Source organism: Orbicella faveolata, unplaced genomic scaffold (assembly GCF_042242905.1).
Source record: "Orbicella faveolata isolate gen_17 unplaced genomic scaffold, um_ofav_v1 contig_3, whole genome shotgun sequence".
NCBI lineage: Eukaryota > Metazoa > Cnidaria > Anthozoa > Scleractinia > Merulinidae > Orbicella > Orbicella faveolata.
Window position 1 is genome coordinate 22,412,268 of NW_028301558.1, and position 15,603 is coordinate 22,427,870.

The 15,603-nt window shown below is 38.1% G+C and overlaps 1 protein-coding gene across 1 annotated transcript; it reads right to left on the minus strand.

Annotated features, from left to right (window-relative positions):
* Positions 1-149: 149 nt before the first annotated feature.
* LOC110068273 (negative elongation factor D-like) lies at positions 150-15,501 on the minus strand. Its single transcript, XM_089297440.1, has 16 exons — positions 15,334-15,501; positions 15,129-15,241; positions 14,595-14,704; positions 13,697-13,806; positions 13,299-13,406; positions 12,759-12,911; positions 12,070-12,200; positions 11,607-11,727; positions 11,247-11,313; positions 10,617-10,729; positions 9,849-9,988; positions 9,274-9,388; positions 9,058-9,150; positions 6,599-6,739; positions 6,160-6,289; positions 150-543 (listed from the first exon to the last, which is right to left on the minus strand). The coding sequence occupies exons 1-16, from the start codon at positions 15,373-15,375 to the stop codon at positions 515-517; spliced, it is 1,716 nt and encodes a 571-aa protein (XP_089153566.1). The 5' UTR covers positions 15,376-15,501; the 3' UTR covers positions 150-514.
* Positions 15,502-15,603: the final 102 nt, after the last annotated feature.

The following is a 15,603-nucleotide window of genomic DNA, read 5'->3' on the forward strand; positions in this document are numbered from 1 at the left end:
TTGCTTCAATTTAGCCAAGTCATCTCCAAAAGGCTCACATGCGTCTTCCGATCAAAAATGGCAGAAGACTCTGGTCAAAAGTGAGAGCCGTAATCTGGAACTAAATCAATATTCGTTTAACATGCGTGGTAACTGAACAAACTAGCCACTCTGAAAAAAATTCTTTATTGTTCACCTCGCTTTGTTTTTTTCCCCATCATATGAATACTGCCGGAATAAGTTCCTTCTCGGAGAAAAGGCAACATCGATGACCGCCATGCAAATAAACAGTGTAAAATATTTACATCTTATATAACAATTTCTTCCACCTTGTACTTTTTACAAACAAACAAAATCAAATTGCTGTTTGTCGATTTCTCTTGTAACTCACACCACTCAGGCTTAGTGTTTGACTCCACGCCTTCGCGGTCGTTCACGGTTACTCCAGGCCTTCGCGGTCGTTCACCGTCATTTTGAAGCTTGCTGCTAAAATACAGTGTGTTTTTATCCACCAGCGGTAGCAAATCTTGGTACCCTAGACCCCTGCCTGCTGAGCACAGTGACCTGTCAGACGGTAGAACAATGAGAAAATTACACCATGTACAGCTAATTAAATAATTCCATTTTAAGTTTAATTTTAGTGCCTGGGAACACAACAGGACACAAATTTTAATTTTTGATGTTCTTTGTATCTCCACTAAATACAAAACGTATATTTTAAGCTTAGTTCTGAGAATTTGACGATACATCAAACCGAACAAAGGATAAAAACTGAACTATAATTAGCCTCATCAACAGTGATTAATTTTGGTGCAAAATTTCAGCGTTATAATAGACCTTTTCCGCATTCCAACAAACAATAGCGCCGAGTCGAGGTCAGGGTGGACAAAATAGAGCAAATGTATGAAAATGTCCACCCCAACCTCGCTCTGGTGCTGTTGTTCGAGCGCACTGAAGTGGAATGCGGGAAAGGTCTATTTCACATGTGAAAGTACAAATTTGTCATGACAAGGTTTGGCGTGAAATTTCTTAGTACAATAAACAAGTCAAAGACCCACGATTGTAAGCGTCATTTGTCACCTATGATATTAAAACGAATCAAATGGTATACTCGTGAAATTAGGAAATAATTTCACTTGCGTTTCGTTAAAATTCCTATAATTTCCTGAGCCTTTTTTTTTAACTCGTGAATTGCGCGCATGCGCAAGAGCGAGTTGTAGATATGATGTGAAGAATGGCACTCGCTCGCTCGCTCGATTGGTCGATTCCTGTAAACTTTTTTTTCGATTTCAGGCTTTTACGTGCATTTGATAGTTTTTGGTGAGTAATAAACAAAAGAAATGGCCATCTTTGTTGCTAAGAATAGTGGTGGGTGAAAAAGAAGCCAATGAGAATCTTAAAAGAGTTTAAAACTATACGTTTTTCATCCGTGAATTAAGTTTGGCCAATCTTCGAATATACTTTTGGCAGTTTGCAGCGTATATTTCATTTATGGTGTCAGTGCTTCTATTTTTTCAATATATATATACAGGAAAATGATTTGTGTGTCCGAGAAAGAAAAAAGATAAAAAAGAAAAGAAATTAAGAATAACAAAAAGGTTTCAGGCGGGCGACGAATTTGAACTCTCCACCTCTTGATGGCAGGGCGGACTAGAAGGTTCCTTGCAATACCACAGAACCACGTTTACAAGTGATTGAGTCGAGGCGAAAATAGCCAGTTTATTAAGTAGTATCAAAACGCTGATCTTTTGGTTAATTCCACCACGGGCTCAAAAGACTCGAGTGTTCGCGAAGTCGAGCTTCACGCTCGCCGAGACCGATTATAAAGTGTCGCCCATGGCCCACTGGTTAAGTGACTCCTTTAAGATGGCTGTGTTCGTTATTCCTGGAGCTGTATCGACGTTGGGAAGTGGTTCGTAAAGTTTGAGCCCACGAATGGCTTGCCGAACGTTTCTGGACTGGAGTGGTTCATTGTTGTGAGAAAAAGCCTTCGTGCCATTGCCAGGTAAGCACTTACAGTTTGTATCTTAAACAATTAAAGGTTCTTCATGGTTATACTCGGTCATGGTTCATTTTTTTTTCAAAGAAAATGGAATTGATAGATCGACCGTACTTCGGCTGTCCTCGGGAAGTGCTCATACAGTCAGGTACTTTACTGCAGAACCTTGAACAGTTCATAGAGAGTAACACTGATCATTCTTGGCAAGACTATTTGAACAATATGTCATGTCAGGGAACACGGGCTGATGCAATTATAATTCAAGCACTGGCCAATTGCCTAAATCTGTCAATTCATATCGCTGAATCATTTCAAACGTTTGCTCCTGTTACTGTTGTTCAAGCAGTGAATGTGACAGGAGAATACACAAACATTTACATTGGACACATAAGTAAAACTCATTATGTTTCTATGGTAGAAACGAGAAATTGTCAGGTATCAAACAACAAAACATGTGATCAAACTGTAGTTGAAAGAAAAAAATTGATAAACAGAAAAAATACAGAGCTGATCAAGGTTGCAGAAAAGAATACATGAAACAGAGAAGAGCTACTGCAGATTTTAGAAAAAGAGAAAGTCAAAATTCCATGCAAAGGTACAAAATATTGAAACAATTAGGAAAAAAAAGGAAACAAACTGTCACAAGAAGGAAAATGACCAACCCAGAACACGAAAGAGACATTGACAAAAAGTCTAAAAGGAAACGGAAAGCAGAGAACCCAGATCACATACAGGAAATTGCAAAAAAGTCATCTAGAAGACAAAAAGTGAAGAATCCAGAACAGGTGTGGTGTCAGGGTGGACCAACAGCTTTACTAAAACAATTGTTGCTAACACTTGTTATATCTTCTTATAAAATAGCAGATCATTCAGAGCTTATCTCACATACATCGGCCACTGGACTATGGAGACTACTAAAATACGCTATAAGAACTGAAATGATATACAGTCATGTAGTTACTTGCACATGGTAATTAACAGAGACATACAGCACTGCAGCCAACTATATTCATTCTGGATTTAGTACCAGTTACAGTATCTGAAGTTACAAAAAAATGAACAGGGTGAAAAGTGCAGGGACAGCATCACTGGAGTTCATGCAGTTAATAACACAAATTACAAAGAAAGAAGTACATGTATTATATTTGTTGGAACTGCTGCTGTCAACTTCACTGAAAACAACAATGTGGTCTTAATAATGAATTCAGCACCTTCCATCTATTCTTTGGTTATATTCATACAAGCACCATGAACTTCTATCATGACTATTTCAACTAGTAACAACAACATTTTGTACAATAGTTGAACTATTATTAGACTCTGTGATTGCCTTCCTCAGAATCATTTATTAAATGAACTGGCTCTTTAAGGCTTTGTATAAAGCACATAGACTGGTAAGTGCCAGTTTGATTTTACCATAGTCATAATTACCAAAACAAACCAGTTGATGTAAAACCACCATAAATGCAATCAATTCACTGCAAAACTGCTAGATAATCAAAGATTAGAGGGGAACATTTGATACCTTCAGTTACAACCCTCCAAGTTGCGACCATTTTAGTCGCCATGGCGACTAGAATTTTGGAGCTGGCGACTAAAATTAGAACGCAAGTCGCCAGCTCGGCGACTAAAATTAACGTGACCTATGCGTCAGGAGCTTGAGCGGACTATCTTCCGGAGCGAAAAGAAAAACGTTCTGAACATTAAGAATTCACTTTGCAAAGCTAGTTGTTGTGGGATTTTAACCAACAGAAATGGAGACTGAATAAAATGAAATGTTACACGGTAAACAAAGATCAAGGAATTACATTCAGTTGAGCTTGGGACGCGACGAAATTCGTTCCACTCGACTGAACTTTGGCACGTGACAATTTTACCTGGAAGCGTGAGAAAACGCACGCAATCCGGTCATTTGCCATCGAAAAGAAGAGGAATTGCAAAAGCTTGGAAAGCTCAACGGTCGCAGGATCCACAATATATTTGAGAAACATCCAGATGTATTTGAGAAACGTATTTTGTTTCAGTGGACACGAAAATACTTGACTTTACAGCAAACTTGATAACACAAGCGCGGGGGATTCTATAAATAAAAAAAAACTGTGATGAAAAGCGGCTCGCAGTTGTAAATAAATTTCACTTGTGTGAACGAACCTGGGTTTATTTTTAAATTGTCAAAGATTTCATCAATAAAAAATATCCGTCTTAGTGATTGCCCTAAAACTTGTGAAAGTATTTTCGCGTTGAGTATTTGCGTTCCGCGGTTCGCATAATAAATTCAAAACGACAAACAATTTGAGCGTGAACTTTTCTGTCCATTTCAATACAGTCTTTAATTTTCAGATGAAGTTTTATATCGTTTGCTTATTAAAGTAGAAAACGAGGTTGAACACTTAAAAAAAATCATAAGCGATAAGGTAAAAATAGTGTTCACTTTATGGTCTCGGCAAGAATTTGTTGCCGCCTTGATAAACATTGGAAAACTTTCCGCCATTCAGCTGCGAATGAGGCTATCTTATTTTAACTTGGTATAATCTGTGTCGTTTGCACTCCTCCTGTTGTGTGAATTATAAATGATATACACAAATATTTCTGTGTTTTGTGAAGCGACTTTTTTTCTTAATTTTCATTTTCATTTGATCATCAATCATTCCAATAACAGCATATTTGAATCAACATTAGGTAGTTCTTTCACTGAACGGGACTTCAATTTACTTGGTGGTTCAAGGAAAATGTTATTAATAATACAGTTAGATAATAATAAGATTATTATTTATTATTAATTAATTATTAATTTATGCATGTATTTTGGCGACTAAAATTTTTCACTGGCGACCAAACCTGAACAGTCAGTGGCCAAATGGCCACTAAGGAAAAAAGTTAACTTGGAGGGTTGAGTTAGCTTGAGTTTGGCTGATTTCATAGTTTGACAGTCCTTCATAGTAATTCTACTAGTTATTCCTTGTGAACTAATTTAATACATAATGTCTTGAGTTTCCATTTGTCAAGAACCAGTTTTACTGGCAGACATTTTCATAAAACCAAGTAAAAATGTACATCTCATATTTATCTGTGCAATTTCCTTAATTACACTCAAATCTGGGTGAGTCACTTGCAGCTGATTATAATCTATACTGTGCAATTTTACAATCAACCCTCCTTCACAGTGCAGTTCTCACAAGCTCCTAAAGGTACATTAATCTTTTACGAAATATTTAGAAGTCCTTCAGAATAGTTTGAAATTTTCAGTAAGTAGCCACAAGTCTTTGGCTGATCGGAAGTCCTTGAAAAATGAATTATCAAAAACGTTCGCCACTCTTAACTTACTTACTCACTGCTTTTCCACATCCTGTTGGAAGGGATACTCCCTTGTGAAAAGGGTAATGATGTTTTTCTCACTTAACAAGGGTGCAAATCTCACTTAGGGTGCCACTAATTTTAGTCATCAGTACTTTTTGGGGTTGCACACAAAAAAATTAATTATATAAAGAGAAATGTTGTCATTGTAGCCCATTCTTTGCAGTCAAATAAAGTTTAAGCCACAGCCAGATTGACCTCATTTAGGAGTTTAATTCAAATCACCAAAATTTTTACTTTAGAGTATCCCCACCCAGGTTATGTACAAAATATACCTATGGCTCTAAGTCATTTCCCGCTACCTTGGAGCAAAACAGCACCCTTTTGAACTTTCTTTCCACAAACCTTTAAAGTAAAATCTGGAACAGTGATTGTCTTACATTAACTCCCACTCAGCCCATATTTTCTGTCTTTGAGGCCTAATTGAATTTCATATCATATTCCTCAAAATGTCCATTTACCAGTCCAACACTTCTTAGAACGGTTCATACCCTAGTATGAAAATCAAACCTCATTTTCTGTTGACGATATTTAAATTTCATTGGCTTATCAAATTCACGAGTTGGCTCGCAGAGCCTTTGATCCTATACTGATTTTACGTCTTTGAGTGGCGGTGAATAGTTAAAGACGTTTCTCTATTTTGGCGTGATTTATTGAAGGACTACAAGAAAAGAACACAAAATAAGGGGTAAGTTTCGCAGTTTGCCGTAAACGACATTCCTAGCCTCTCTATACCATCGACATACTACGGAATCTTGATAGTTGCTAGTTTTCTTTATTCTCATTATCTGTCTTCATCACCCGTAATACTCAACGCCACCTCTCACCTAAAAACAGTGACACGTCATCAGTGTGGTCAGCATTGCGCAGTCTCCCGGTGATCTCCTCGTTACGAACGATGGGAAGGAAAAGCTGGACGAACTCGGTCGAGTACGGGGGAGCAATCATTTCTAAAACCTGGGGAGAGAAAACGTCCAAACCGAACAGCTAATGGGTATTATCCAAGTCGCACAATAACGATTTCTTTGAGTTGCAAAAACAGAAATCGAAATACTCGGGGGAACAAGCACCATTTTACACTAAGGTCCCTTGCCAAGAACTACTTGAACCTGTGTTGACGTAAGGTGAAGACTTGAGAGCCTTCTATTTCTCGAAATTCTTTCGCGCTTGGACAATGCAAACAGAAAATGTTTGTTACGAAGCGTCTACCTGGGAAACCCTGTCAAACATTTTATTGAACAAAGATGCGGAAATGGCTTCACTTACCTCAGTCACGAAGTGTCTTATCAGCGAGTTATCTGTGTTTTGTTTTTCCAGACAGCTGTTGATGTAGCTGATCACTGGCACCACATATCCGCGGCTAAGAAGATGAATCATTCGATCCAGAACTGTTTTCTTAAACTCAAGCTACAGTCAAAGTAAGCAAAGAAAAAAAAGTTATAGTCTACATACACGCCACATCTCCGGCTTCCATTTAGCATGGAGCGACTAAGAGTATTTCAACTCACCCCTGGATGGGATGCTAGTCCATCGTAGAGTTACTTCTCAGCATTAATTGCGACTGTACTCATTTATTCAGTTGATTGCACAGGTTTCTCTCAATAGATCTTTTTTGCTTAGGCGGTTTGTTGTCCCATTTCAGACCAAGTGATGATACTCCTGAAAATTCTTGATTTCAAATTTTCAAATAGTCGGGTGTATATGAATGAATAATTTTAAGATGGACAAAAGAATAATTATCTAAAGAATATCACGTGGTCTGTGATGGGAAAACAAACCGTCCAAGCTAAAAAGGTCAATTGCTGTCCTTGGAATATCACTGTTCATGCTACTGATGGCTGCATATTGCTGAGCTGCCACTTTCTTGTCTCTTTTCTCTTCAAGACAAACTGAATGTGCCGAAAAAGTGCCAAGCGCAAAAAAACCCGGTGAAACAAAATAGTCGGGTTTGAGTGACACGCGTCAAATCCAGTCACGCAAAAGAGCGCGCGCGCACTACTCGACCGCGCGCAACATATCTCAAAATGACGTCACAAACGATCAGCTTCTGTTGTCAAATCAGATGGATTGGCGCGTACGAGGGAGAAGCATTTCGGATTACGCGGTAAAGATCTTCCTTTCAATTCCTGTCCTCACGTATGCTGTCACAGAGATTCTTATCTGTTGTTTGGGGAACCTCATTCTCCGTTTGGTTCATAGCTTGTGTTCGTTGGCATTTGATAGATTTTACAGCAAATATGAAAATGGCAAGATAACCTGGCAAGTTCCACTTAAAGATAAATATCGTCGAAAGGTCGCACTTAAAAAAGCTCAGACTTATGAAGAAAAAACCTTTTCTGGAGTTAAACAAGCAAGCGGAACAGACTTTTATAGGCCCGCAGAGAGTCCAGAGACGTTTGGGTCCTTCAAGAAAACTATTGAATCAAAGGAAAGGTTACAAACTACAGTAGAGAGTCGAAACCAACAGAACCTAAATACAATAACAAACACAACAGAGAGATCACCTCGACTGGTAACAAAGAAATGGGTTAGACAGGAAATAATTTGGAAAGTAGACAGAGATATAAAGGAAGACGACGCTTCATTACATGAAAACTCTGCTGCAAAATGCCAGACTGATACTGGAGGCCAACACGAAAAGGAGGAAATATCAACGCTTGCTTTAGAGGACCATGGAATGGAGGAGGGTGAATGGCATCCAAGACAAGAGAAAGCTTGTGAATGCAATCTAAGAGTAGATACAAAAAACTGTGAAAGCAAGGAAGAAGAACACTGCTCTTCAAAAGTTTGCCCTCTCTCGTATTTTAATGCCATCTCATGTAAGAGTGCAAAGGAAAATACAAACGGTTTAAAAGAAGCTAACACGTCCATACTTGTATCTGATAGATCAACACTATCAGAAGAACGGTGTTACTCGAGTGCTTTTGTAAATTCACCTGCTGCCACAGGGACACAAGCAAAGCACTCTCCTGTGTCAACACCTTTAGAAGCTAGAGGAGCTCATATAAGCAAATTCCCCTCACCTGAACACCTTGATACAGTTGGTGTAGCACCAGCTTGTGTTGCTACAACACCGAACTGCGCAAATGCAGCAAGAGTAGCAGAAGAGGAAACATCTCAGACAGAATTGTTTAACTCTCGCCTTGAGGATCTCTTCAGGAACAAACACCACAAAGATACAGAAGTGACAAGGTCTGATCTCCATCAATCACAAGGCCCACTCAAGGTTAGAAATGCAAAGATGGAGCAGCCAGGAAAATTCAATGCATTACATTACCCGGAAATTCAAAATGAAAGCCAGAAGAGGGTTAAGGCTAAGAATGTTTGGTCAAAACACAGAGTAAATAATGGAAAACGCTTTAGATTCCGTTTCATGTCATTGAGGTCAGTTCTAAGAAACAACAAGATGCCTCACATGTGAGAGTGATAGTAACAGCATTGAAACTGTATCAGTTGCATTTTAAATAGTTAAACTTGTTGCCAGGCAACATGAACCTTACTTTTTAGATTAAATCAGAAAATGTAAGCTTACATCATGAGCAAAAAATTCCAAACACTTCCTTTCTGTGTTTACTGTATATTGCACTACTTTTAGCCAATACTAACTAGAATTGAATGTATCACTTGATTGCATCACAAGATAGAAACTGTTGTTTTCTCCTTCTGCAATTAATTATGGCACTACCACAAAACAAAACAAAGTGTTGTAGCAGAAAGACCCTTACCTCCACCAAAGTGTCTAGAGGTGTAGGTGACTCAAACAAACGGATCAGTACGTTAAGCACCAGACGATGCTGTAGAGCATGGCAAGAACTAATCTGCACAAAATGAAAAGAGAAATAAAGTTGAGAGGACAGGTGATGGGGGAGGGATGGAGAAGAAGTGGAGGAAGGGGAGGGAGGGGACACAAGGCATGTCCGGTGCCAAACCTACTCACTTACTTCATCTAACAGAGCCAAATGGACTGGGGTTGAGTCTGTGAGAAGCTTAAAAAATGATGGATCACATACAGTGCAGTCAACCCATTTTAGCAAACCCATGGCTACAACAGGAAACCTGCAAAACATTAAAAAGTGAAATGGAACTCTTGAGTTCAGAATAAATGGAATTACCCATACAGCAACACAATATCCCTGGATCTCGAGTAAAAGATTTTCTTTATTCTTGTCACCCTTCTGCTTGAAAATGTGATGATGTTGTTCAAAGAAATTATCCCTTGCAGGAATACCCTTCATTCATTTTTCCAGATCAAATTCAAACCTTGAAGTGTTCAGTTTGAGAAGGAAGGAAAATTAGAAAAATTTAGTCCTGTAAGAGAGATTCCAGCCCAAACAACTGGTACCCAGAGTTCACTCCTCCGACAAAAGATTGGGAAAGAACATATCAGTCATTATCTATCAATGAGGCCTAAGCAAAGTAAAAACCAAATGATGAAATGATACCCATTAGACAACATACTGAGCTGTCTAGCATTGAAGGTCTGCAATGTGTGCAGAGAGAGAGAAACAGGCCACACCTTATACATTGAAACAGGACACCCACTTCAGCTAACAGCTGGGAGCCTTTCTTGGTCTCCTGCACACACAGTAAGTGTATCTTATCTATTGCCTGGGAAGTTGTTTTCAGCTCATCTCTGTTCAGCATTGATCGTTCATTCTACAAATAAAAAGTTAAACAGAACTCCACGAGTAAAATTGATGTTAGACATTTGCTGGCACACTGTAAAGGTGTACATGTCGGCATACAGACAGAGCAGCTTAGTTGCTGAGATTTAACAGCAGTTTACATAGCATGAAGCCCTTGTGGGTATTACTGCTCCAACTCATTACAGGTATCTTCTGAGTATTTTGTCAGGAGCCTACACCTGTACCCTGACAGAGGGAAGCATTGTTAGTAGTTATTTGTCTTTAGAAATTTGAGCACCTAATACAGGGCTTGAAAAAAACTTGAAATCCATCTTGCCCTTTGGACAAGTAGCTCTCAAATTTTGCTTGCCCTGGAAAAGTCTTAGGTTACTTTTTTACTTTTTTACTTTTTTACTTTGCTTATTGGGCAAGTGAGAATGAAAACTTATTTGCCCAGCAAGAAAATCTACTTGTCCCAAATGACCAGACAGCACATTTTTTGAGCCCTGCTGATAGTATCCATAAATTTTCTGTACATGAATTGTCAGTGTTTTGCCCAAGAACACAAAACCACATAAATTATTCAACATCCTGACTAGACTGGACAGACCTTGAATTTTGATCCACTAGTCCAAGTCCTAAAGTGTTTATATACTTACTTCAATCCATGTTTCATGGACAGATGCAGCATATGCCAGCAGGTAAACATATTTAAACTTGTGTTCTGGATTTAAGTGTTGACCAGGTTTGAACAAAGCTTCCAATAGAAGCTCTAAATGAAAGGAAAGAAATGCTTGCTTCAGTTATGGGTGACCAGTTCATGCAGATGGCCAATGAATGTAGACATGCCCGTCAAGTACTCAAAGAGATGATATATACATGTACAATCTACTACGAGAAAGCACAAGTGACGCTCATGATGGTAACACAGGAATCAGTGCAATAAGCTACTTTTGATATTGAAGTATTCAGCTTAGTAACAGAGTGAAAATGACACAAAGAAAGGAAATTGAGTTAGTATGTTAATTATTAACCCCTCTTGTTTGCATTGTCTACCTCACCTCTCTCCCCTCCTCCCCCCTCCTCCCCCCTCAGGCTGAAATTTTATATCTTAAAATTGACCTATAGTGTACTACAGCCATGGGATTATGAACTAAACAGTAATGTAAATACTAACAAGTTTACCAATATCTCTTGAAGTTAATATAATTCAGTAACTGACTCATTTTATTAGACCACATGTAATAGCTTCACAGTCTGAAATAACATAGTCTAAAACTTTCACTCACCCAAAAACTGTGGCACTCTGATGATGGCACAAGGAGGAGCCTGGGAACTACTGAACAGCTTGTATAGCTGTAATGGTAAAGGCAGTGAAAAAGGAATATAAGACTTGTCTGTTATTGATTTCAAAGTACAAGCACTACTTCATATATTTAGCATTAAGACAATTTGGAGAGAAATAAATTTCTGTTAAGAATCCAATGTAGCTGCCTGTTAAACGTTGGTGGAGGGCACTACACTTGGAAGTCAACAGGTTAAGTTTATACTCTTTTCTTCAATAGACTGTGGAAATCATTTACTGCATGTAACAAATTGGTTCACAGGACGGTGACAATGCTTATTGACATGTTGTTCTGCAATCTTACCACTGTGATGTCCCCTGGGTTAAGGGAATTTTTTCCAAGCATGGAAGAAAGAGCAGCACTTGCACGAGGATAAGTTGCTGCACCATTCAGCGACAGTGTGATCTCTGTTACTTCATGTCCACTGAAACAAGTTAAAACATATGTGAGATGTGCACAACATTTGCTTTTGATTAAAAATACTATTTACAAGGCTAAAAGTGCTCAAAACACCAGAATGGAAACAAAAAACTGTTTGACCTAAAATCAAGTCATCACTGGAAACAAGTTAACCTAACAAAAAGAAAACAAAATCAAAAATAAGCTGAGATAAAAAAATGATTTATGCGAGCTGCACCAGCTTATAGATGCTAATGTAAAGGCATGTGATGATCTTCCTGGCTGCAAAGAAACCTCAGAACCTGATCAGTTGCAGTTTTCCTTACAGCTGGACATTTCAGAATAACATAGAGTTTGAAAATTTCACCTTTCAACTGCTTTCTTTTGAAGTTCTTGACTGAGTCTCTTAAGTTTAGTTCCTCCATCTGTCTCTTGAGCGATGTGATTTAATAAACACTGTGCATACAGGTAAGTGTGCTGTCCAAAACAAACCATCCTCTAAAGAAAGACAGATTCCAAGGATACATGTAAATGATCAAGGACTGTCTTTCAATAGTTAGCCAGTGATCACACACAGTAATCAAGTTGACCACAAGTTGAGCTGGAAAAGCAGAGCTCATAATAACTGTGATGCTCAAAACTTGAGTATAAAGGGAACAAAGTAGATGAAGATGACTTTTCTTTGACTTGATTAACTGTCAATATAATGTTCTCAAAGGAAAAGCCTTCTTCCATTGGTTGAAAGAGAACAACTTTGATAATCCTTTGCACTGGAACACGACTGGCAGAACAATTTGTGCATAATCACACCACTTGATGCAGTTTCTTGCAAGCTAAACAAGTCAAGCTTGGGCTTGAAAATAGAGAGCATTTCTGTCATGGTTTTATTTTTCAATTTTTACCAAGTAGAACCAGGGATAAAGGTTAAAATCTCCTTTCTAGCTGTGATGCTTCAGAAGACAACAACCACTGGTGAAAAAAGTCTGTGTTTTGCCATTACTGGCAGTGTTAAACACAAGCTGTGAGTTACTGTAAATGAAAATTCTTCAGACTTACAGAAAATTCTGGCAGGTTGTTGTCAATAGTTTGTTCCCCTTCTTCTAGAAAGGCAGAAGCTGAAGTTTTGAACACTCGAGAAAACACCTCAATTTGATGGCATGCTGTTGACACACTGGTGATCTCTCCTTGATATCCTGCATCTGAAATTAACTGCCAAGGCCACACAAATCATCAGTCAGTGTGATTTTGATTTCAAGATCTTTTAAATGTACATATAAACATACTTTACAAAGTGGGTAATCTACAATATCTACTACCACAAGTAGTAGCCTGTATGTTCCATTGGAATGATTGGTAATTCTAGATAATTTACAATAAAATTATTAAATAAAACACAGTCAAACTTCCTGTTGGCAGGCACTTTTGGGACCTGAACACCTGAACACCTGTACAGTTAAGAAAGTTTTCTGCTTATTGGAAGGTAAAATATTGCGTTTATTTGTGGCTGGGACCATAACAAAGTGATACACTTAAGGAATCTTCCTGCTGGAAGTGTCTGTTAGTAAAGGTTCCATCACATCTACTATGTCATGATACCTTAATAGTAAAATTGAGCATCAGACAGTCTGGATAGTGCTCAGCCAGCTTGTAAAACATGGAACGCCATGTCTGATGAACAATCATGTCTTCTAACCAAGATGGTGTCTGTTAACAAGAGAAAAAGGAAATTCAAACAAGTCAATTTGTATCTCATAAAAATCATCAATTAAAAGCATTCAATCTGATCAGGGCTGTCATTAAGGGCTGTAGCCCATAACACCTGTTACGGCTGAGTATGCTTGATTTTCCCTTGATGCTACAGGTGAAATTGCCTGTTGTTGAAAGAATTCACCCACAAAGTAACAAGTTTGCTACAGGTGTGAAGAGCAAGGTTACAGGGGACTCAAAAGTTAATGACAGTCCTGCTAATTTACCCATAGATAATGAACCCTTACCTCACCCTCAGCTGAAAAGATAGAATCAGCTTTTTTGGGATCAAAGTGCTTAATAATGAGAGTTTCCAGGTGATTTTCAACCATCTGTTCAACATCTGGAACTTTAGCTCCTGTACAATGAAAACAAGAAAAAGGAAAAAAGATAAGGGAAGTTCCACTCTAGCCAAGCTCTCCACTCAACTCAGCTTTTGTAGGACTTTGTTCCAACTCCAGGTTATTCTTTAGAATTCTGTGAAGGTTATAATGTATGTACAGTTTGTTGGAACCCATTTATACTTCTGGGTGAAGGAAAACACTTGGATAATAAAGTGTCTTGTAAAACACAACGTAATGACCCATAATGCCCAACAACGTAATGGTAGTAGCTAAAATTCAAACCCAGACCACTTGACCTTGAGTAAGTAAGTAAGTAACTTTATTTAACCAGGGTAGCCCATTCAGTAACGAGACTGAATTGGAATTTAAGCAATTTTTTCAGGCTTCTTCTTTCCAATTGCTTAAATTGGAAAATTTACTGTGATGATCATTCTTCACTTTCATCTACAAGCACAGTTCATATATGAATTATTTCATATAAACTTCACATCATTTCACTCCTCACGGGAAGATATGAACTCAATAAATTGACCTCGCTCCCAATGTGTGGCTTCATAGCTCAGTTGGTAGAGCATCGCACCAGTATCGCGGAGGTCACGGGTTCGAATACCATTGAAGCCCTGATTTTTTCAGGCTTCTTCTTTCCAATTGCTTGAATTGGAAAATTTACTGCGATGATCATTCTTCACTTTCATCTACAACCGCAGTTCATATATGAATTATTTCATATAAACTTCATATCAAACTACTATTACCACTAACTATTAATACCTAACATAATTGACATTTAGATGAAGCTTACCTGTTACAATCAACCAGTTCGCCAAGAGGTTAGTACTCTGAGCTATTCCAGTGTAATTTTCTGATAACAGCTTCACCATTTCTTCCTGGATTCCTCCTGCTTGGAAATACCTGTCAATAATAATTATTATAACTGTACGTTTTTCACTTTGAATGGCCATCAGCATATTCCCTGTGTCCTCCCTTATTCTCTCTACTTGCCTCTCCTACCTGTACCTCCCTTGATAAAACATCCACAGATGGGGTAAAAATCAAAAGTTACTTGACTACTCAATATCAGTTTCTATTGACTGTGCTGAGTTACCTGGCAAGAACCAAAAGACCCTCCAAAGAAATAATAATAAATAATAAGAAATTGTATTTTATAACACCTATTCGAGCGAGATCTAGGCGCTTTACAAGTTACAAAATATGATTAAAATAGAATAATATTAAAAAATAAAATAAAACAAGAATCAATAAAACTATTCCAAAAAGACTTCCTTAAATAAATGAGTTTTAAGCCGAGTTTTGAAAACTAACCATTAAACATTACCTCCTGATATTGTTGAAAATGTCAGGTTCCATGATGAAATCTTTAGTTGCGAAGTTTTGCATGCACTCCTGTATAACAACTTCATTGTCTCTTTTCTCATCTGATGGACTGAGCTAAAGTATCGACCCAATCAATTAATCACAAAGCATGAAAAAAAAACTGTAAGACAAAAACACTAGAGAAACAAGACCAAATGTCAACATACAGCTGCTTCATCCCAACCAACATCTTCTCCATAGTCATCCATTCTTTCTTTTCCAAAAAAGTGAAATTACGCTACAGAAAAGGAGGCATTTCTGATGATACAAATTTGATTGACTACCGCCGAACTGCCGCCATATTGATTCCTGACCAGCAGCTGAGTTTCGTCACCGCATTGACGGTGGTGTAAAACATCTACGAAAATCTCCCGGCATGCATTGTAGCTTTTACGCTCCCCATAATTATCACCGCATATTCATATCGTAATTACATA

Bases quoted from the DNA above. Each gene is read 5' to 3' on its own strand.
- LOC110068273 (XM_089297440.1), bottom strand. From the start codon at position 15,375: ATGGATGACTATGGAGAAGATGTTGGTTGGGATGAAGCAGCT. The intron at 10,730-11,246 runs GTGAGTGAAAGT...CCTTTCATTTAG, and splicing joins CAGAGTGCCACAGTTTTTGG to AGCTTCTATTGGAAGCTTTG. The intron at 9,989-10,616 runs GTAAGTATATAA...TTTTATTTGTAG, and splicing joins TCCATGAAACATGGATTGAA to AATGAACGATCAATGCTGAA.